At 36.8% G+C, this 24917-nt stretch overlaps 1 protein-coding gene across 2 annotated transcripts; it reads left to right on the top strand.

The window, feature by feature from the left end:
• Nucleotides 1-379: 379 nt before the first annotated feature.
• Nucleotides 380-23527, top strand: LOC149411196 (kelch domain-containing protein 4). Of its 2 annotated transcripts, none has more exons than XM_089647626.1 (10): nucleotides 380-417; nucleotides 743-860; nucleotides 2304-2477; nucleotides 3129-3250; nucleotides 4795-4903; nucleotides 5514-5741; nucleotides 6189-6428; nucleotides 19366-19561; nucleotides 21355-21573; nucleotides 23315-23527. In XM_089647626.1, the coding sequence occupies exons 2-10, from the start codon at nucleotides 753-755 to the stop codon at nucleotides 23449-23451; spliced, it is 1533 nt and encodes a 510-aa protein (XP_089503752.1). In that variant the 5' UTR covers nucleotides 380-417; nucleotides 743-752; the 3' UTR covers nucleotides 23452-23527. The 2 variants fall into 2 exon arrangements, with proteins under 2 accessions (XP_089503752.1, XP_089503753.1); XM_089647627.1 differs by lacking the exon at nucleotides 380-417 and adding an exon at nucleotides 418-534.
• Nucleotides 23528-24917: the final 1390 nt, after the last annotated feature.

Below are 24917 nucleotides of genomic sequence, written 5' to 3'. Positions count from 1 at the left end.
AAGCAGATTTTACTTTTAAGAACTAAATGGTGATATTATAATGCGAGATGCCTATTTACTGTCAGATTGATTTATTGACGAATCACAGTCAGCCTTACTCCCTTCGTTCTTCAACAGTTGATTTTACCCCTCGCCATTAGCTTCTCGTCTATTAATTCCTATGTCTGTGGTAGAGACCTAATTTATATCACCAGAAATATTATTACTGGCGAATGAGCGTGTTTAAGTTCTTCTAGTCATAAAACATATATTTTTAGTCCGATCTTCCAAATAAAAATAAAGTGAAAATTAGGTAAGTACAGCCTTTCCAATAAACTATTTTATTCAAGTAAGGTAATAAATCTCCGGCATATGGCAGCACTGTATATTTTGACTTAAACTGTCACTTTTCGCGGCACGTGTTTGAGGTTAAGAGATGTAAATATCGACTTTATTTGTGATTTTTTAATACATTATTCAGTTATATTAAGTTTAACGATATTATAAGTTACTGACGTTCAAAACATTATTTAAATTTGTACACACTAGTGTCAGGCAAGATTTTCACATTTCAAAATACTACATCGTGAATTTATTAGTTAAATTAATATTAATAATTTCAAAACCTTTATAATAATATTAAATCAAGTCTTTCGTATACCATTCTCTTTGATACTTGAGTAGAATTAGTATATTCACTTGCCTAGAATATTTATTTCAAATACCCAACTAAACTTTATTATTTATGAATCTAACTTTTTAGATTTTGCAAAATGGGTAAAAAAGATAAAAAGAAAGTCAGTGGAGCAGTGAAAACAGCCGCCAAGACAGAGAAGAAATTGGAATCAAAGAGGAAAAAGGAAATTGCCAATATTGGCGAAGTAAGTTTGTTATAATCATAATACAGTCCGTTCTACTTAATTGGGACACATTAGGCCCAAACATTTTGTCCCAAGTCTCAAAGGCTCGGCTGTCTCAAATAAGCGAACTTAAAAAAATTGTTATTATATCCGTAACCACCACACTGTTAGGAACAGATTATGGAAATTACTACAAGAAACAACTATTTACATGCACATCTTAGTTTGGGTTAGTTAAGTAATTTATACATTTTTAGATTGAAACAAAACTGGCGAAGTCTACTGAACAAACTCGGAATTCACGTAACCCCTCCCCTCACCCGCGCCCTATACACGCACGCCTGCTCTTCTTAACTTAAATTATTTTACAGTAATCACGTACTGCATCGACTTCAGTTTGGAATTTTTCCCAATTAAGTTTGTTATAATCATAATACAGTCCGTTCTACTTAATTGGGACACATTAGGCCCAAACATTTTGTCCCAAGTCTCAAAGGCTCGGCTGTCTCAAATAAGCGAACTTAAAAAAATTGTTATTATATCCGTAACCACCACACTGTTAGGAACAGATTATGGAAATTACTACAAGAAACAACTATTTACATGCACATCTTAGTTTGGGTTAGTTAAGTAATTTATACATTTTTAGATTGAAACAAAACTGGCGAAGTCTACTGAACAAACTCGGAACTCACGTAACCCCTCCCCTCACCCGCGCCCTATACACGCACGCCTGCTCTTCTTAACTTAAATTATTTTACAGTAATCACGTACTGCATCGACTTCAGTTTGGAATTTTTCCCAATTAAAGAAAATGTTGTTTGCTGTAAATTATTAATAATTTTTATTTGAATTTTGGTCCAAATATCTGGCTGTCCCGATAAACCAACAGAATCAACCGTACTTTATAAAAATATTTGTAAGAATTTTAGAGATCAGAGTGTAGTTCAATCACTGTGCAACTGTGCAGTAATTCCTTGAAATGTTATCTATTCCTAAAAGAAAACTGATGTAGCCAATTTGAACTAGACATTTAGGGCTACCGATGGGATCCCACCCGATGTATTCTATGATATATTTCATAGAATAAATGAAATAGATCAGTCAAAACAGGCTTTTAATTCCATAGAAACCCAAAGTTGAATCGACTTCAAATTTTGTTCTATGAAATGGACCATAGAATTTATAGTATGGTGAAAACCTTTGCTATTTCGAAATTGGATGTGTTGAGAAAAATTTTAATGGAATTTTTTCAAATTCAGACGAGCAATAAAGTACCTACCTTTTAATTAATTTAGCTGAAAATTATTTTAATTCTATATTCGAAATTTATGTTGAATTTGCAGGCCATTTTTAAAAGTGGAGCTATGCAGAAATGCAAGTCATGTTACATTCTACGATGTTTCACAGGTAACAACTACTATGTAGTAGTTCATTAATAATCTTGTTTTTGTTTAATTCTAGGAGGACATTGAATCCATAGTAGCAGGAATAGAGAAGGAAGAAGCCAAAAGACTGGCTGTGGTGGAGACAGTTATAGCGCCTCCGTCAGCCCGAGTTAGCGCCTCCTTTGTCCCCCATCCCACCAACACTTCGGAGCTGATACTCTTTGGCGGAGAACATCATGATGGAAAGAAGGTATAACATGGGCACTTTCGACAAAGTTACAAACAGTTTAGACAAAATACAACTGTCGAACCTGTATATATTTTGAATGTATTATTTAGATCAAAAGGAAGTGTTTTTACCATGTCCCATTTTGACATTCAATGTTGTAATGCTGAATGTAGTGGGGAGAAGGAGATGTAGGAGAGCAAGGTGGAGAAGTACCTTACTAGTCAGATATTGTTACGATACAAGGCTAAAGCCATTTCAAACAACATTTCGATTCTTAATGGTGGTCTTTCACCAGGAAGTAGCTTCTACTATGGAACGTGCCTCAAATAAACTGCATAATATGCTTATTATTTTAATTTAACTATTTGTGAAATACAAATCTAAAATTATTCAAATAAAATTTATTTGCCCACGGATTTGAACCAACGATTTCATAGTCGAGGATCGTAATCATTCGACCACGGAAGCTGTCAGGTACTGTAAGCACTCAGGCCTTTAGCCCATTGTGCTATCTCCCATATATGTATCATCTTATTTCCTTAAAGTAGTCCAGTCTTTTTAATGTAAAGTTCATTCACTGAGATTGTCATCGGGTGTTTAGTCATGTTTCATGGTGTTGCACCGAGTAGAATATTGAAATAGCGTATAATAACATTTGCATTTTGATTTCAGACATTTGTCTATAACGGCCTGTACGTTTACAACACTGCCAAGGCGGAGTGGAGGGTGATCAAGGCCCCCGGAGCACCCCCGCCCAGGAGTGCCCACCAGGCAGTGGCCCTCCCTTCAAACAAGTAGACATAATAAAAAATTTACTAATAATTTTGAATTTAATCTGTTACCGCAATATTGATGTGCTAATCTGCCTCTTGAGGCGCTGCTCTCGTCTCTGTCAGCCAAGAAAGCTTGTCGACTGAATGTATTTGATTATTTATCATTATAATGCCTCCCTGTCCTCTCGAATATTGCACTGCCCACTGTAAGACGATAGACAGTAATCCTCAAGGAATACATAAATGCCTAGAATAGCAACATTCCACTTCTCCTTGATGACCTTGCAAACCTCTCTGCCAGCCGCCTTACATCCAGGAAACCCTTTTGGACTGAAGGTGAAACTCTGCTTCGATCACGACACTTCGACGACTTTGGACGCGAAAAATAAGCGCTTTGTTGTGGATCCAACAATTAAACTGCTAGGGTTCTCTCTCTCGGAAGACGTGCACCTCACTAAACTGCACCCGGTACAGTCACAGCCGTTCTGCTTTCCTAAAGTATTCTGAATTGTGTTATTGTGGTCATATTCAAACAACAGAAAGCAATGTAGAAGTATGTCCTCTTCAATGATTCCCTTTGCCGCGTTGACTGACTGAATAATCTCAGCATCCCACTTTGACTTCCATCAACTATCCCCAACCATTTGAAGAAGATGTTTAAACATTCGGCATTTTATTTATCGCATCCAATACAAGAATTCCCCAGATAGGTATTTAAACCTTCAATCTAATTTCTTGTCATATTGTCTCATAGAAATCGTTGTATCTGCCTTACTGTCATGGTGAGAAATATTATCTAACGGTGTTAGAAAGAGAAAACACCATGCTTTATTTTCAATTCTAGAAGTTAAGCACAGCAGAGTTAAAATGTTCGCCCTTATGAAACCAAAGATTACGAACGCAATTAGAAACTTTGTGAATTTTTTATTACTAATTTTTATATGAAATAACAAAAAAGTGAGGTGACGATAACGTTTGCAATACATTTGTTTAATAAAATGCGTATATTTTTTCGTCATCAGTAATTTTAGTTACTGAGATACGTTCAGAAATATTCCATTCATTTGGATTTTATTGCAAATTGGAAATACTCTGACCTTATGTCAAAATAGAAGCCTGAGGCGTTAAAAATTTTCTTTGCTCTTTATCACAGCTTTTTGTAAGGTTATCTAAGATGACAGCAAAATTTCTCTCTTGAATAGACTTGAATTCCGTTACCATGCTCTCGACTTTCTCATATTACAGAAAAAGGGGACTGCATTTGAGGAACACAGTTTTACAGCTACTATTGCCACAACGCTGCTTATAATCTATGTCTTTATCTATCTTCCTCTCTCATCTTCTTTTATTCACCCTCAAAACATTTCCCAAATCGGGAACGCCACCGCCATGGACAGTCTTGTTTTTTCAGACTAAAAAAATATCAATCTATTAGTTTTTAACCCTTTTCAAAGTAATCTATCGCACCACGCGATAGATTACTATCATAGGATAGCCACCGATGGATCTCATATGCGACAGCCTCGTAGATAAGTTTAAAAATAGCACACATTTGAATGTTCCAGAGGTGAGCTGTGGGTGTTTGGTGGAGAGTTCACAAGTCCTTCAGAGATGCAGTTCTATCACTACAAGGACCTGTGGGTCTTCAGCCTCGCTGACAGGAAATGGGAGAAGGTATGCGGACTGCTTACATTGTCCTTATCATTCTGCGCTATGATCCTTTGAAAACAACAATTAACTTTTTTTATTCTCTACCAGAACACCTTTTTCTGACTAAACTATTTCAGAATAAAAATGCCATGTCCATAACATAACCAACCACTTGAGCGATAGCTACCCAAAACGGTGAAATCTAGGTGGTATCTTTGGCTTTAAACTACAGTAAGCAATTTGTACGTTTCCATATTAATATTTAAAGTTATGAAATTTTTTATACCGAGTGACCGAATCGAAAACTGAACTCCCGGAAATCTGCATCACCTAAGTGTATAAATGGGTATTTTACCCCCGAGGTAACTGTTGAGTAGTTCTACTCGTGGAGTAGTCTATTTCATCTGTTTCACCACTGCTGAGTAATGCTATCCGTTTAAATATCTGTTTAAACTACTCAGCACTCAATCCTACTACATTTATCTAATTGGGAGCTACTTGACCGTGGCGAAACAGTCACCGGTTTACTGCCACGTTAATCCTGACTAAGTTACTTGACGAGTAGTAACCCAATAGTTTACTCAGAGGTGGTGAAATACCTTGATTTATGCATTCAAAATGTTTATTGTTTCAGGTGGATCGTCCAGGTGCCCCATCGCCACGTTCCGGCCACCGCATGTGCGCCCTAAAGCGCACGCTCATCGTGTTTGGCGGGTACAATGACAATGGCCGCGTCTACAAGTACCTGGGAGACATGCACGTGTTCTGCACGGATAGCCGTGTGTGGACACGCGTGCAGGGCGCCGGCATGGGACCCTGCGCTCGTAGCGCATGCCTGCTGATGCCTGTTGCACCTGATAATGTAAGTTTAAATGGCGTTATGTCTAATTTTTTTTAAATTTTAGTATTACTACGCACAGAAGACACTGAGATTTCCTACAATCTGAGTCATCTTTATAGATGTTGTATGGATAGTATTTTTGGTTCCATAACAAAACAGAACATCGAAGAAAAACAAAGATATGTGAGAAAAGGTGTCAAAATCTATGGTTTGCAATAACTGACAATGTCAAAAAAATAAGATTTTAAGAGTTGGTAACAAAGCCAAACAATTGAAAATGTTAAAAAATGACAACAACCATAGAGGGCAGTACACTGCATACTTAAATTATTTTTAAATGTTGGTTATAAGCTCTATAGTTCAAGATGTCAGTTGATGTCGATACTCCTTTGGCGAAAGCATAAGCCAATGTAATATCCATACTCCCGGAGAGGTTAAATAAGTTGTACATATATTTATTTTTTTCAGTTAATAGTATACGGAGGCTACAGCCGTGTGCGAGAGGGCAAGACTGACCATGGTGTAACGCATGGCGACCTGTTCCGCCTGGCCCCCGTGCCCCCCAAACCATCTCTGGAGGCACCGACAGCACCCACCTACCGCTGGGAGGCCCTGAAGGGAGGCCCCAGCAGGCCTCAGCCTGCCCGGTCAAGTTTCTCTACGTGTCTTGCACCAGGGAACAAGGCGTACGTGTTTGGTGGAGTTCAAGTAATTTATTCCACATATTATTCTTACTTTTTTTATATGAAATGGAAAGACCGATTCTTTTCTTTTATTTAATAAATATTTACACGATGATGCAGTACATTTTCTTTTGACTATCACATGTCACATAAATATTTGTGACAAGAGAAGTTCTTGCTTAATTGCTTAATTGGGTTTATTTTGTCTATGGGTATTTTTTTCGAACTTTGGCAATATTTTGAAGGAAGGAAGTAGAGTTTTGTTGATGGGCACTTCCTCCCCGGTCAGCCAGGCTGCTGACCGGTGGATCGAGTCACTCTCCTTGAAAGGGGCTTAAATCTGAGTTAATCATGTGAATAGGAGTTATTATTTCTTTAAAAAAAGGCGCGGGGTGTTTATCCTTTCACGAATAGTTCGTGTTGATTATTATTTCTAGTGGGGATTATGGAATCCCGCTTTTCATCCAGTGTTGGCCGTTGGTCATATTTGTATACTCGTGTTTCGGAACTGAAACCGTAAATGGATCGGTCCTAGCTATGGCTAGTAGTTGATGGCTGAGTTTTCCCGCGTCGCGAAGGAACGGATTGCTGTTCCCGAAGTCTGTAAGACAAGCCTGGTCGGCTACCACGTGCTGCAGGCCTGATGCCCCTGCAGGTGTCCATTGAGGGAGTTGCTGTCCTCCCGCTGCCACTAAGAAAACGGATTGCTGTCTTGGCTCCGTTGAAGAGCCTGGTCGACTACCACGTGCTGCAGGCCTGATGCCCCTGCAGGCGTCCATTGAAGGAGATGCGTCCTCCTGCTTCCACTAAGAGAAGGATGTCCTGGCCTCCGTCCCGGGTCCGTTCCCCGCTGCCGAGAGCAAGTTTTCGTTCGCCATTCGTTGTCGTTCTTTCGTTTCACGTTAAGTTAGTTTAGTTTAATTCAAGAGTCCATCGGGTATGTGCCTATATTTATTTCTATGATTACATGTTTATCATCTGTACTCCTTTGTAGTTGCTTTGATGTTTCAATATATTTTCCATTAAGAACTCACTCTTTTATTTATGATCACTTAACTTACTTGACAGGAAATTATTCCCACAATCTTGAGATGAGATCTCAGCTCTACCGTTTCCTTTTAAACATTGGAATGTACCTACCTAAAATTACATACGTTACATTTGGCGCTCAACGTTTAAAATATTTCGTTTTTGGTGCAGTATCCTTTTTTCTGTCATGTCAAGTTGGGTTTTCATTAATACTAGTTGATAATATTAGAGTTGAATCAATGTGTGTGCACTTAGCATTTCCATACTTACATTCTCATCATAATGTCTACTATTGACCTTTAATATTAATGTTATGTTCATGTATCCTCATACATAACCTATAATAATTATGTTGTTTGCATTTTGAAATGTCATTGTATTGCAAAGAACTTTTCATTGTTTGATCATAGACAACTTATTACTGATGAAGTTAGAAGTTTTCGAGTGTTTGAGTAAATTAATTATTATTTTTTCTTAAAATATAATATCGATTGTCTATGATTCTCTTGTTGATCTATGAACAAGATTAGTTGTCAAAATTTTGAAGGTTAAAACTTGTTTCGTACCTGTCATACTGATTAATAATAACTTGATTAAACATCTTTGTTTATACGCAATACGAATTGAATAATGATTAGTAAAACCTTTCATTATTATTTGCTACAAAATATAGTTCGGTATATTCTGTGTTATCATAATATGTAGTTTTGTTTACGTTCCTGGGTAAATACAAATTCCAACGTAAACACAATTTAAATATCCTTTTGATACTTTCGAAATACTTTGTTACAAGTTATTCGTAAGTAAATCATAATTATTGATAGTAATATCAATGTAGTGTCAAACATAATACTATGTACTACGTACAATACTTACTTTTTAAATATATTTGCACAGTAATATTCAAGTTTTTATGAATCCAGTACACATTTAAATTACGACTTTGTCAAAAATAAATTACCTACCTTATTACTATCACAATTACTATCAAAACAAATAACTTGTTTACATTCTAAAAATACTATCTGTCAAAATGTGTACATTGACATTTGTCATCTATCATGATGAAACATAAACATGCAAATAATGTTCAATATTGTTATTTTATAATGAAATACCTTTTTCAAAGAATCTTTTATATGATATTACCATTTCATATACAAAAATGGTAACGAGACTTTTCATGGTTATTTTTCAATGACAGCGCACTTCTGTCATTATTGAATATGTTGTTGTGGTGTCATCTGACATTAGGCACTAGTAAATACTACATTGTTTACAAACATGGATAACTGTCAATGTCTGCACAAGACTTCGTTATTTTTTTTTTTTTGCGGTTTATTTAATCGAAAATAACGACGTGTAATTTTTTAATAAAGAGCATCATCATCATCTACATCAATTATCATAACAATTTGGTTAATTGTTTTCTTTATCAATTATTATAACAATTTGGATAATTGTTTTTTTTTTTTTTTTTTTTTTTTTTTTTTTTTTGATTAAATTACAATAAAGTAAATGTCCTTGATTCGTAATTGTACTTGGCGTTCTAGTATATAATCGTACTTGTATACCGTCGCCTGGTGAGCACTGAAATATTAGGAGGATACTTTGACGGTACTGTTGTGTCTCGTGTTAATGTATACAATTTATACTTGTCGAGTTGACTTGTACAGGGGGTTTGGTAATTGATGTGTTATAAATAAATTATTATTTATATCTCATTATTACATTTAAGTTATTATTCTTATTAAAGAATAATTATTTAATTTCTAATTATCATTTTCTCCAGTTTAACAAAGATGGCGATTTCGGATATTAATGGGGTGACGAAGGAGGAAATGATTAAATTGTTATCGGATCGTAACATCGTTCCGGAAGCTACTCTATCCAGTATGCGCGAACAGGCTCGCTCCTTTAATAAAAGTCTGAAAGTTGGGGGTGGTTCTAATATAGATGTGGGGGATGATAATACAGTTTCTTCAGAAAATACTAAAACTATAATTAATAATTATTATCAGTCGGCTATTCCTTCAACTTCTTCTTCTGTCCATTCTTGGGGTTTAAAATTTTCTGGGTCTTCGGACGTCAGAGATTTCATTTTACGAATTGAAGAACTATCTAGAAGCCGGAAGGTGGAGTTGTCCTCGGTTGTTACCGCTTTCTCTGACCTCCTAGAGGGAAGAGCTCTTTCTTGGTTTAGGACTATTTTTGACGACTCTCTGTCTTGGTCAACTTTGAAAAAGCTCCTCATTTCCCGTTTTGACGTTTGTACCAACCAAACGGAAGCTTTAAAAGCCTTGTTCGCTATGAAGCAAAAGTTTAATCAAGCTGTGGTAGAATATGTTGAAGATGTTCAATTAGCAAACTTGAGGTTGGATGTTCCGCTCTCGGAAGAACAATTGGTAGACTTAGTCTGTGACAGTCTCCTACCTAAATACGCCTTGGCCGTTGCTTATTTCTCGGATAAGAGTCTTTCAGCCCTAGTAAGTGTGTGCAGTAAATTTGATAAACTTTCGGTAGAAAAACCCGCTCCACACTTTAATCCTTCTCCGCGAGTTTCGTTTCCTAAATCGTCGTATTCTAATCGGGTTCCGTATTCTCAACCGTTGTATCCGCCTCAAGCTCAAGGGTCGTTTTCTCCACGTGTTAAGTATAATCAGGCTTCCTTTTCTCCACGCGCGTCTTCTTCAAGTTCTTCTTCTAATAGTAAGAAAACTTTTAATTGTTTCTATTGTAAAGAACAGGGACATACTAAACAATTTTGTCAAAAATGGAAAAGGGACTCTTTTAAGCATAATGACGCAAATAAGTATAATTCAAAAAACTAGCCAACGATCTTTTGCATTCTGTGCACAAGGGTGATAAGGGGTCGTCGGCAGTTTCTAGTAATAAATCTAAGTTTAAGTTTTCCACGCGCAACATGGACGCATGTTTGCCGTTAGCTGATTGTGGACAAGATGTTAGACCACATGTTAATATTAAAATTAAGAATTTGGTTTTTTCAGGACTTTTAGACAGTGGAGCATCTGTCAGTTGTTTCGGGGGTTCTGTTTATAATTTTTTCATAAGTCTAGGATTTAAGTTAAAGAAATTAGATTCCTACGTTACCACCGCGGATGGCAAACGTCAGGATATAATTGGTACCATGCGAGTATTGGTATTTTATAATAATATTAAAAAATATATTAATTTTTTTATAATTCCGTCTCTGTCCTCTTCAATTGTTTTGGGAGTTGACTTTTGGAAGCAATTTGACGTGGCCCCTCAGTTGTTTCCAAAAGTTGACAGCAATGTTGATTTTGGGAATGTTGTCAGTGAGGTTCGTAAATTAACATCAGCTTCCTTGCTGTCCCCTCAAGACAATCTAAAGTTAAATTCGGTTATATTTAAGTTCAAGTCGATTTCTTTCGAAGAACGAGGTTTAGGAAAAACCCATTTGGTACGTCATAAAATAAAGACAACAGGGGATCCTATTAAGCAGCGTTACTATCCTTTGTCTCAAACTCGTCAGAAGCAACTAGAAGCTCAATTAAAAGAAATGTTGGATTTAGGTGTTGTCCGTCGTTCTCGTTCGGCTTGGTCAAACCCAGTTTTGATTGTCCCTAAGAAGGATGGTTCTGTCAGATTTTGTTTGGACTCAAGGCGCTTGAACAGCGTTACTCTGGCTGATTCCTATCCTCTTCCGTATATTTCACGTATTTTAGATAAACTTAGGGGTGCTCGTTTTATTTCATCAATAGATTTGTCCAAATCGTTTTGGCAGATTCCCTTGGATAAGGAATCCTGTCCTAAAACGGCTTTCGTTGTACCAGGCCACGGTTTATTTGAATTTGTGAGGATGCCATTTGGTCTTAAGAATGCTCCCAGCGAATTGCAGCGTCTTGTGGATGCCCTTTTTGGTCCTGAGTTCGACGAGAACGTATTTTGCTATCTCGATGATTTGATTATTATTTCAGAGAATTTTGAATCACATTTGAAGATTTTGATTAAAATTTATGAACGTTTAAGAGATGCGGGCCTAACAGTTAACCTCAAAAAATGTGAGTTTTGTAAAGAAGAGTTGAAATATCTAGGTTATATCGTAGACGCGAAAGGTCTTCGTACAGACCCCGTTAAATTAGAATGTATTCGAACGTACCCTACCCCTAAAAATTCTAAACAAATTAAAGCTTTTATAGGTCTGTGCGGTTATTACAGGCGTTTTATTAAAGATTTCTCTACTATTGCGGCCCCGTTGACTAAACTCACTGGTTCTAGAATGGGAATAAGTAATTTTTCATGGTCTCCAGAAGCAGAAAACGCGTTTAAAGAATTAAAAAAAGCTCTTACTTCTGCTCCCGTTATTAGCTGCCCAGATTTTTCTTTGCCCTTTACTATACATTGCGACGCGAGCAACGTTGGTATCGGCGGCGTGCTTACCCAGGTGTTCGACGGTGAAGAACATCCTGTTTCTTTTTTCTCTAGGTGTTTAAATGTTCACGAGAGAAACTATGGCGTTACGGAGCGCGAACTCCTTGCGGTGTTAGATTCGGTGAATCATTTCAGGCCTTACGTAGAAGGAGTTCATTTCACAGTGGTAACGGATCACTCCAGTTTGCAGTGGTTGGTTTCGTTGTCCAATCCAACTGGTAGACTAGCTCGTTGGTCTACGCGTCTTTCTCAGTATTCTTTTGATGTGCTGCACAGAAAAGGAAAATTGAATACTGTTCCAGATGTTCTTTCTCGTAAAGATGATTTTACCGTTGCTGCCTTAGATTCTACGCCTACAATTTCTGATAGTTGGTATAATAATTTGTTTTCCAATTGTATGAATAATCCACAACGATTCAATAATTTCCAAATTAAAGATAATTGTTTATTTAGACATTCTAAATCTCGTTTCGATTTGCAGGAGGATACAGCCTGGAAGTTGGTTGTGCCTTTTGAGGACCGTAACGCAATTTTAAGTAAAGAACACGAGTCTATTAATTCTTGCCACCCAGGTGTATTCAGAACATATAAAAAAGTCCAACTACGTTATTTTTGGCCGGGTTTGTACAATGATGTCAAAAAATTTGTTAATAAGTGTAAAACGTGCAAAGCACATAAAATAAATACATCAGCGCCGGCGGGTATTTCTACGAATCCTAAAATAGTCAACAGACCGATGCAAATGTTGTCTATCGATCTTGTTGGTCCTCTTCCACGCAGTTACGCGGGATTTATGTATATTTTATCGGTTGTTGACGTCTTTTCGAAATACACTTGGATTTTTCCGCTAAGAAATGCTACTGCTAAAAGCATTGTAAAAAATGTTGAACAATTCATTTTTCTGGTTCACGGTGTTCCTCAAACCTTTGTGTGTGATAATGGTAAACAATTTATTTCAAAAGAGTTTAAACAATTGTTGTCCGATTATAATGTTCCTATGCCTTTTTATAACGCGTATTACACCCCGCAAAACAATGTAGTCGAGCGGTATAACCAAACTGTCGGGACTGCTTTGTCTATCTTGACCGAGTCTGACCATCGTAATTGGTCTAGATTTCTGCCTCAGATACAGTCAGCCTTGAATAATTCTGTTAATTTTGCTACAGGCTTCACGCCTTTTTTCCTCATGCACGGCAGGGAACAAATTATTGACGGTAATTTACATAAATTTAATGTTTCTTCTAGTCCCACGGACATACCTTTAGATCAGTCTAGAGCCGGTTTTGCAAAGAAGTTGGAAGACTTAGTTCCTATTTATGAACAAGTTTCAAATGCATTAGTACAGGCCTTTAAAAAGAATGCCCAACATTATAATTTACGCCGTAAATCCGTGGTTTATGATATAGGTGATGTCGTTTGGAGGAAGAATTTTGTTCAATCCAGTGGTCCGGATTACTTTTCTCATAAGTTGGCACCAAGATTCGTGCGTAATGTTATAAAAAATAAAGTTTCAGATTTAGTATACACCTTGGCAGATATGCAAGGTAAAATTGTAGGCAATTTTCACGTAAAAGATATTGTTCGGGTAGATTAGTTTTGTTTTTTTTTCCTTTAAGGAAGCTAATGTTTTAGTGTGTAGGCCTACCAACCCTTCACATTATGGCATTTGTTTCTTTTGTGACTGTTCTGTTCTCATGATTTGGAGTTTGGTACCTTCATTTCTTGTGCTCAGTACGGACACTAAAATCTAGTTTATCGACGATAAACCGTTTATTTACCCTCGGTAAACTGGAACGTGATCCTTGTGGTCACTGGCGCCCAAATTTTGTTAGTTAAGTCTTTCTTTCTTCGTTACTATGTTTTTTCTTGTTATTAATAACATACACTAGTTTCGAGATTTTGGTAGTTTCAAATATTTGATTATATTGGTTATAATACACTTAGTTACATACATGCACACACATTGATTTATTTCTTGGTTCCGTCTGTATAACGGATTATGTTGTAATGTTTTTATTTTTAAGTTTAAGCCCTTCTTTCTTTAGTCCACTGGAGGCCCTTTTATCGGCCCATTGAACCTCCAGGGAACTTGAGAATGTATATCTTGGAATTTTGTGTTTCAGAGACTTGAGCTACTTTCTGATGCACAAAAGTTCTGTTAGTTCTTTTATTGTTAGTTTGTATTTCATAAACTTTAAGTATGGTATTGCTTTCCTAAAAGTTCTTTAAATAAGTCTTAGTTCATAAGAAAGTTGTTTTGTCTCTAACAAAGTAAGTACTGCTTTGGCGTGCTTAACTAGTAATTAATTCCTTTGGAATTATCACTTTGCCTCTAATACAGGAAAGTGTGTTTCTGTTTAGTTTTTAAGTCTAAATGTGATAAACATTAGAGTCTTACTGTTAATACCAGTATTAGACTATAAATTAAGTATTACTAGTGTCATTCATTAAATTTTGGATTGATCACCCCTCGAATAGTGTCAACTCACTGAAAGCCATAGTTGATCACACAATTTTGTTTTGTTTGTACAAGAAATGCTGACGTTTTGTCTACACTTGGAGTGTTTTTTAAGGAATGCCAGCTTGGGTATTGCCTTGGTCTCATTTTTTTTACAAACAATGTCACTCTGTTGAGTGTTTGCTGCAGGTTGTTATATGGATTTTTGTATATCCTAAGGTATGAGCTTAACTTACTAGTTTCTGTTTTGCTTTTTAGTACCATTTGACTTTGGTCATGAACTGATTGATAAATAGATAGGTATTGTGTTATGTAAACCCTATTCTGTCCACCTTGATCGGCAGGTATTTATAGTTTTATAAACCTGACCTGATTTGACTTTCGCAAAAAGAATAATTTGAATATTATTCTTGTTTGAAGACTCTGTTACTTATTGGTATTTCTTCGGAATTGTAAATCCTGGTTCAATAACGAACGATAAGAAAAAAATGATGGATAAATAATCCAGTACAAACCCCTACTCTGGTCACGTCTAATAGACAGTTTGTAAACTGATTCTATACTACTAATAACACAGAACAGTATTTTCTTGTGTACTAATTTTGCCTACTTTGAACTTCATTGTTCTGAATTGAAAAAAAATGTATATCTATAAAGATATTTTCATTATCTATGATTGTTTAATTTTAAGTATTGTTTAATTTTAAGTTTTGTCATAAGAATGTTGTCATAAGATTTTTGTCATAAGACTGTTAAACCGGATGGACTTAGTTAGATAGGTTTCTCATTTTGCTATTTAATTATAGCGTAAATTCAGTGTAAGTGAGGGCTGTTTAACCACCCTAAAGTGAAGCCAAATTGGCCTTGATTTCCTGTGCAAGGAAAAGTGATCTTGTTTTTCTTCATTATTAAGAAATTTATTTTTAAGAAATTTAGTTTTTAAGAAACTTAATTCTAAGTTGTTATTATAACTACTAATTATTGTTTATGTTTTCATTTTTCTAGACATCTGATGGACTCATAGTTTAGTTTATTAGTGGTCTTAGTTGTTCATGTTTGAGGGCAAACATTTTGTGGGAAGGGGGGAATTGTCACATAAATATTTGTGACAAGAGAAGTTCTTGCTTAATTGCTTAATTGGGTTTATTTTGTCTATGGGTATTTTTTTCGAACTTTGGCAATATTTTGAAGGAAGGAAGTAGAGTTTTGTTGATGGGCACTTCCTCCCCGGTCAGCCAGGCTGCTGACCGGTGGATCGAGTCACTCTCCTTGAAAGGGGCTTAAATCTGAGTTAATCATGTGAATAGGAGTTATTATTTCTTTAAAAAAAGGCGCGGGGTGTTTATCCTTTCACGAATAGTTCGTGTTGATTATTATTTCTAGTGGGGATTATGGAATCCCGCTTTTCATCCAGTGTTGGCCGTTGGTCATATTTGTATACTCGTGTTTCGGAACTGAAACCGTAAATGGATCGGTCCTAGCTATGGCTAGTAGTTGATGGCTGAGTTTTCCCGCGTCGCGAAGGAACGGATTGCTGTTCCCGAAGTCTGTAAGACAAGCCTGGTCGGCTACCACGTGCTGCAGGCCTGATGCCCCTGCAGGTGTCCATTGAGGGAGTTGCTGTCCTCCCGCTGCCACTAAGAAAACGGATTGCTGTCTTGGCTCCGTTGAAGAGCCTGGTCGACTACCACGTGCTGCAGGCCTGATGCCCCTGCAGGCGTCCATTGAAGGAGATGCGTCCTCCTGCTTCCACTAAGAGAAGGATGTCCTGGCCTCCGTCCCGGGTCCGTTCCCCGCTGCCGAGAGCAAGTTTTCGTTCGCCATTCGTTGTCGTTCTTTCGTTTCACGTTAAGTTAGTTTAGTTTAATTCAAGAGTCCATCGGGTATGTGCCTATATTTATTTCTATGATTACATGTTTATCATCTGTACTCCTTTGTAGTTGCTTTGATGTTTCAATATATTTTCCATTAAGAACTCACTCTTTTATTTATGATCACTTAACTTACTTGACAGGAAATTATTCCCACAATCTTGAGATGAGATCTCAGCTCTACCGTTTCCTTTTAAACATTGGAATGTACCTACCTAAAATTACATACGTTACACACACTAGGGTAATGCCCGTGTTGTGGTAGTCATTTGAAAGAAAAGTGAATACATGCAACTCAACTTGCGGACAGAATCAAGGTACCGTTGCACGGCGGATAGAAGAGGATTAGAATTCCGGAATGCCGACTTACCGTTTCTGTTCTTCCTCCGCTTTTCTCGATTGCGCTGGTTCAAATACAATGTACTTTTTTTACCACCACAAACCCGTGAGCTCACGATAGCTTTACAATTTCGACATGGTCAACAAGGGCGGGCTCCATAATCAGACACAGTTTAGGTGTTGACTTGTGATTTTCAACTGAGGTAGATCTGAGCTTCTTAAATCTGAGCTGACCAAAAGAATTTATTACTGGCAAAAACTGAATTTAGTGCTGAGTAAAACACTTGAAAATATTTCTTGGAGACTTGGTGATGGTTCTTCAGTAGAGAGGATTCCCTTTCAGATGTAATTGTTGAACTGACTTTGCATAGAATTCGGTTCTCTATTTATAGAACAAATTCAAATCGGGCCCTCTCGGAGGAAGTTCTCCTCTTTAGTGAGGAGTAAATTGGTTAGGTATTTTTCCTCTCCGTAGTTAGCTTGCTGAGAGGAATGTAATATCGTGATGTGATACCTTTAACCAAGTCAGTTCAATTTACCTAAACCATCACCCCAAGTCTCGTTTATTTATTTTATAATAAAATAAACGAATTTTCATATTGGGTTTGAAGTTAGATATCTTTGGTTTGAACATTTCCGAAAGAGTAATAAATATATTTAGGTGTGCTTTTTCATGTTATTACGTTAGTAAATAATCATTTCATTATGTTGATATTTATTCTGTGGTTATTATTTACAACCATTTTTAATATCAGTGGTTATTTATAAAAAGTTGTCAAAAGAAGTGAGTGTAGTGGGTGTGATGTCTACTTATAAATGCATCGCCACTACATTCTTGGTCGCGAGGTAAAAAGAAAAGAAACAACTATTTGGAATCACTTGAATTTATTACGCAATTACAAATGTACGACACAAGAATTATTTTATGAGGAATTGAGAACTAGTAACACCGTGTCAACCTAACAGATCGTTCAGCCAGAATGAATCGAGTTTCTTCGCGGGCAAGTGATTGGAGTCCGTTGTGACATGTAAAGCGGTGTTGCCAGGAAATTAATCTTGCACGCGAGAAAAAATAAATTTAGTTGATTTTTGTAGTTCTTTCTCAATTCCCCATATGAGGCTAACAGTTCAAACGAGAGTGCTGGTAGTAGTCATGAGTCCATCCATCATTTTGCATGACCCACTGGCGAAGTTATCTATTCCCAGAACTTCTGCACTGAAAAAAAAATCCCTACTTCTAGTAATCTGGTATTGGTGGAATAAAACGTAAAAGTAACGTAATGGAAAGTTTTTATTTTTATTTTTTTTATTTATTAAGTAAATAGAAACAATTTTTGTACAAAATTAAGGTAGTTCCACAAAGCTGTCATATGGCAGCTTGTCTGTAGGTTTTACCAATTAAACATTCTACTAAAAACAAGTTATACATATAGGTAGATACATCAAAAAAAATTCAAGGATACATGAAATTTTCATACATTAGCCACAGCTTTACCATTTTTGGACATAGTCTCTCATTTTTTTCAAATTTAAGATTTTTATTGATTTTATTGAAAATCACTGGAATTACATATTGAAGAGTACGGCTTCCATATTTATTTAATATTCGAGGAGTTATTAGACTCTTTCCTTCTTTAAATCTTGTGGTATGTTTGTGTACCAGTGGGTGTTTGTATGAGCTTTCCCCCATGTTATCCATAATAATAGTGAACCATAAGAGACCTTTTATTGTAAGCAGGCTCTCTAATCCATATAGTACTTTTAAGTTATGTCACTGATTGTAATTTAATGTAAATAGTGCTTGCGTGTCCCCAAGTTCGAATTCCGTATCTTAGGATGGATTCGACCATAGAAAAATATAAGAGTTTAAGAGTGCAATGAGGTAAAATAAATTTTAAATTGTAAAAGTTACAAGCTAAGTATCTGAGCTGGTTACAAATTTTTGCCACTTGTTTATCCCACTTAAAACTATTATCAACAATTATTCCCAGATAAGTATATTCATTTATGAAATCAATTTTTTCACAGTCGCAAATATTAACAATTTCTCTATGTATACAGTCAAAGCTATGAGCGGTTATTTTAGGTATATTCCACATTTTCAAACTCGGTGATCTTATATACATGCATTTAGTTTTTTTAACATTAATAATTAGTCCTACATCATAGGTCCATTTGAGTAGCTCGTTAAAGTCTCTTTGTAATTCTTGTATAGCTATTAAGGGGTTTTCATTTGATACTACAAGAGCAGTATCATCAGCAAAAATGAATCTACGAGCTTTTTTGAAAATCTTACACAAGGCAATAACATATAAAATATATAATTTTGGACCTAGAATTGACCCTTGCGGTACTCCTGATTTGATATGTCTTGATTTACTAATTATATTTAAAATTTTCACACTCATTTTTCTATTTGATAAATAGTTTTTGCAGAATAAGAGGAGTTTACCCCGGATTCCTATAATTTCAAGTACTTTAATTATTTGTATATGGCTGAGTGTATCGAAAGCTTTTGAGAAATCAATAAATAGAACCAGTACATGTTGTTTAGAGTTAAGTTGTGAATTTATATAATTAGAAAAATTTTCAAGCAATTTATCGCAACTTTTTTTTTTTGAAAACCATACTGGCATTCATTAATAATACTCAGATTTTTTAAATATTTATCTAAATTTATAGATAGTACATATAAAAATTATACAAACGTGTACAAAGTTGCGTGTCTCTTGCTGTTTCTCCAATTTCTTATGGCTAAGACTGTGATATTGATGTCCATACCATACATACAATATTAGTCCATCAATAGTTCCTCCTGCAGGTTTATTATCATGTATCAATCTGGATTACAGGACACTGAAGAGACGGAAGAGATGCTCCTGGGAGAGATGTTTGACAGCCTGCACTGCCTGGAGCTGGACACGGGGCTGTGGAGGAGTGTTGCCATGCGGCTACAGAAGCTGCCCAAGCAGGCGGTGCAGCAGGAGGAAGCAGCCACCACTGCTGACGATGAGGTCATGGAGACAGATGCTGCCAATCCTGTCACAGGTACATTCTTTTCCATCTGGAGACTGGAGAGATATTGATGACAATGACTAAGATGGTCTAACTCTAATGGCTTGTTCAGACAGTACCAATATTTAATAGAGTTGTTAGTGGTAACTGAAGCACTAAACAGTGCTGTCCAAACGCCCATGTATTTATTTAGAATTAACAGAACACAATTGCCATTTTTACCTACATGAAAGTTTTTGACAGTCATAGTAAAATATAGAAAGAAAGGAAAAATTATAAGATTATACAGAGTTTTCCAATAAGAGGTGTTATTTTGATATTCAATCGTAAAAGATCAATGGTTTCGTTGCTTGTGTGGCACGTAGCGCCGTCTTGTTGAAAGTAAACGTTGTCCAGATCAATACCATCCAATTCCGGCCATAAAAAATCATTAATCATCTCTCGATAGCGCAATCCATTCACCGTAACTGTTGCTCCAGCCTCATTTTCGAAAAAGTAAGGTCTAATGACTCCGCCGCACCATAAACCGCACCAAACATTCACACGTTGAGGATAGAGAGGCTTTTCAACAATAACTCTTTGGTTTTCCGAGCCCCAGATGCGACAATTTTGCTTGTTGACGAACCCACCGAGGTGGAAATGGGCCTCATCACTCATGAAGATGATTTGCATTTGATTCACTCAAATTAATTTTAATAACAATGCGTTGTTGAAGCGTGTATCATTCCATTTTTATTAATGGCGTAGTTTCTACTTGTCAAATGTCAAAAAATTACAGCTTCAAAAGTAACATCTACCGAAATAGCAGGCTATTCAAAATAACACCTCTTATTGGAAAATCCTGTATAAGTTAACAAGAAAAAATAATAAACTAATATAAAAACAAAAAACCCGTTATGCTGTGATCTCATTTGCACTTTTAAAATGTTTAATTAGTACAGATTTATATTTCGATAGAAGCATATTAAAAACATCAGCTAACATAGCATACGAGTTACCAGTGGTGTCTAATCTATTTGTAACAGAATTGTAGCCTGAAACCGTAATATGATTATTACACATACTAGGGAACCTTAATCTAATGGTAGGAACATCAAAATGAATCATTTAGGGCTATCCAACTGATAATTTACAATTTTATATCTTAAATAGTATAAAACAAGTCGCTATCCGTGTCTTTCTGTTTGTGCGCTTATTTCGTCTAAACTATGCAATGGATTTTGATAGGTTTTTCACTATCATTTAAAGAATTTCTTCCGGAAGGTTTAGTGCGGTGAGAAAATGTGTGTTATAATAGTTCTTATTCGAAGTATGATACAGTTAAATATGACCGAAGCAGATAGGGTCTCATTAGCACAGTTGGTAGAGCTGTGCCCAAACAAGGCAAGGGTCCTCGGTGTAAGTCCTAGATGAGACCGTATCTTTTTCTGATTTTTCTGTTTTAAATTTTCGTTTAAGAATCGCCAATATTGTCTCCAATAATTTGACATATTTCACTTTTCATTAATATATAAATATATATGATATATTTTCGAAACATTCCGGAGTTGTAGATACTGTCAGTATGTATTGTCCTAGTGAAGGACCACCATTTAGAATCAAACTTTGCGTGTAATGAATTTAGCCGTGTTTGGTGACCGGATCTGTATAACCAGGCACTTTTCGACCTGCCTCTTTCGTATCTCCTTCCGTTTCCTTCCCCGTTTCAGTGTCACAACATTGAGGATACCATAGTCCCGCTGACTACCGGCAGTTGGGACCATTGAACGGTATTAACATTATTGCCATCGTCTTTTGCACTCATCTGACAATAATTTCTATTCCAGTTTGCACAGACGGCGTGTTCACCATGACAGTAGCTGCCCCCTCCAAGCCTTCCTTGTCTGGGGGCACTTCCTCGGGAGGTAGGGACCCCTCGGAACAAGGAGGCCCGAGTCCCCGCATGAATGCCATGATGGCTGTGCAGAAGTCCACCCTGTACCTCTACGGGGGTCTCGTTGAAAAGGGAGAAAAGCAGTTTACGCTGAGCGATATGTACAGCTTGGGTGAGTTCAAAAATTTGTCATTTAATACTAAACACAACAATATAAAAAATAGAAGTAAGATATGTGTATTCAGATTTGAAGACCACATTCTGCCAAAATAAATATTATATATTCAAGAAAGACTTTCGCGGAACTAAAATTTTAACTTTGAAAGATAATAAATTGGTAATTAAATTCTGTGAAACAACCTATCTTAATAGTAAATTTTTCAGTCTTTTTGATTAGTCTTCTGATTTCACGTTTTCACAACATTCCCTAATATGCAGCCAATTAATCCACCTATATTTAATATGGAGACATGTAAACTGATAATAGTGCTGTGTATCCAATTAATCCACCTATATTTAATATGGAGACATGTAAACTGATTATAGTGCTGTGTAGCCAATTAATCCACCTATATTTAATATGGAGACATGTAAACTGATTATAGTGCTGTGTAGCCAATTAATCCACCTATATTTTACCATCCTTGCAATATTTATAAGATTTATTAAAAAGTCATAAACTTTTAAAATGCGTGAATTCCACGTGTTAGTTACTTTGAAATTGCCGTAAGTGGTACTTTTTCGGGTCAACATTGAATATTTTCTATTTCTGTACGCTGTCTATGGCCTAGTTGATAATCACAGATAAAAATATATATTGGAAGACTCAATTTTTAATCGTAAACAGCGAAAATGGGAAAGTGTTAGCTCATATTTCTACTAACGCAAACTGCAGATTGTGTGAAGGTTTGAAAAAAAAAAAATTATGTTTTATGAACGGTGGATAAATTGGGCACATTATGGCAAGCGATCGCTCAACAGGTTTTGCAAACTCGCCATAATATGCCAAAAATCTTTCGAGTGGCTATCCAATAGGGAATTCCTCGAAAGCTTTTAACCTTTCCCTTACTGTGCTAAAAAAATACACGCGTTACGGTGCTGTGTAGTCAATACACATCTCAAAATAAGCGATTTAATATCGGAAAAATATGAATATTCATAGCTAATCGATTATGTTTATTATATTTTATATCAAAAGTGATAATAATTGTAATTTAATTGCTGAAAACATGAAAAAACCATCGGCAGATGCTAAAGAAACGTGCGAGGGGTCCACATCTAACGACGGTTCGCGACCAACAAGCTAGCGGCGCGGCTGGCGGCTGGCACAAACACAGCTGTACGGTCGTAGGTATCGATGGTCTAAATCAAAAACTACAACTGCAGAAGTGTGGATGTCTCATGTTCCCGCATAGCGAATTAAAGCGGGACATCAATAGCGTGTCATTTCCTCGCACACTCTTCGCGTATTTAGTATCACACGGTTGATTGTATTGGTGTATTTGTTCCCGATTTTTAACAAAATCTCTGATTTTAAATTGAATTTGAAAACTACGTAAAATATTATTTTTTAATTCAGTGCATAAATGGACAACGGAGGAATACCTAAAATTTGAACCCAGAATTTATTATATTTATAAAGTTATTAGAAGCAATGTGTAGTAAATACACACCACAGATGAGGAAAGGTTAACATAGTATGTTTTATGCCATAGTGGATTTTAGATAAAATGGGTTGGTTGGCCAACATCACAAAAACGAAGGAGATATTGCATGGAAATACGTCGACTGTCGCCAAGCTATGACCAAACTGCACAGACCGTCAAACGTGGTGTAGCAAAACTTTTGTGTGTGCGCAGTTTCATACTAATGGTTCTTGGCCCATTTCCCTTATTAATGTTATCATTTTGTAGATCTCCATAAGCTGGATGGATGGAAGACCATAATGACGCAGACCGGCCTCCCTGAATGGTTAGGCAGTGACTCGGAGTCTGACGGAGACGATGAATCGGGATCTGAAGGAAGTGACAGCCAATCTGAATCAGATTAGGAATTTTAATAATGTATTTAATAATATTATGTCGTAAGTAGTAAGTACCGTGTATATATTTACAAGCAAAACTTTTTAATTTGTTATTAAATAAATATACATATTTTATATGTTTTAACATGGCTTAAAAATTTATTGTTTACTGCCTGACCTTTTTCGTTATACCCAGAGTTGTAGATATGTACTGTCATACATTGCTTCAAATGGCTATATATTTAATACCTTACTCGGTGATTATTATTTATTTATTTATAGAGCGGAGACGGTTTATATATATTTTCCGTGAGCACTTAGGCCATGGCCCATTGTGCTATCTCCCATTTTACCTCAATCCTTTAACAGTCACCCGGTCCCTTTTATAAAGTTCACCAGGGTTGTCATTGGATATGTGGCTATATCTTCTGGTTCCACAATGTGTCTTCCCAGGTCTCATCTCTCCTCTCCAATCCCCCTTGGTTCCCCGAAGGCCCCACAAGGGAAGAGAGCCTCATCTCTCCTCTCCATTCCCCTTTGATTCTGTGAAGGCCCCACAAGGGAAGAGTTCACGGAGGTGGCCTCTCCACTCCTCCTTGGTTCCCTAAAGGTCCCACGAGGGAAGAGGGTCTCATCTCTCCTCTCCACTCCACTCCTCCTTGGTTCCCCGAAGGCCCCATGGGGGAAGAGTCCACTACCCGTTGGTTCCCTGAAGGCCCCATGGGGGAAGAGTCTACTCCCCTTCTGTTCCCTGAAGGCCCCACGAGGGAAGAGAGTCTCGTCGCTTCTCTCCACTCTCCTTGGGTTCCTGAAGGTTCCATGAGGGAAGAGGCCTACGTCTCTCCTCTCCACTCCTCCTTGGTTCCCTTAGTTTATATATGGTGATAGTTAGTTTATTTTGTCTATAACAGAGTAACTTGTATTCCATTTTGCTTTCGACGTTGTATATGTAAGAGGGGCAACAATTCTTTCTTGATTGGTTAATAGCACAGCATCATTGGTTTCTCTAACACTAACAACAACCTTCGTTTCCTTACCGACAGGCATCCCCTTTCCGTCCACACTTTCATCAGCCTCACATATTTCAAATTGGGGATACCACAGTCCACTGACTTCTGACAGTTGAGACGCTAGTGTAATAATTAAGCCCCAAAAATGGGTTTGTCGTAGCGCTACTTGCTCTTGTGTGAACTCTGGTATGTTATCACATTAAAAAATTGTTTTCCTTGATGCAGCCTACCTAACATACTTACAAAGGATGAGGAGAATATAAAGGTAGTTGGGGAGATGGCACGATCAAGTTAATTTAGGAGGCAGGTATGACCACCATTTATCGGATAACCTCTGCCATAGGTCACCCCAAGTGATTGGTTACGTTCGGTATCTTGACAGTGGATGTGTCTTCCCACCAGAAGCGTGGCAGGCTGGATTAGGAGAGGCCTCTCCAGTTGGAATCTCTCAACCCAACACCTTGCACTGCAGTGGGAGGGTGG

The sequence above is a fragment of the Hesperophylax consimilis genome, chromosome 26 (genome assembly GCF_061612785.1).
Source record: "Hesperophylax consimilis isolate HC1 chromosome 26, BYU_Hcon_1.0, whole genome shotgun sequence".
Classification (NCBI taxonomy): domain Eukaryota; kingdom Metazoa; phylum Arthropoda; class Insecta; order Trichoptera; family Limnephilidae; genus Hesperophylax; species Hesperophylax consimilis.
The sequence above is the reverse complement of the archived record's forward strand: the minus strand, read 5'-3'. Positions and strand labels throughout refer to the sequence as shown.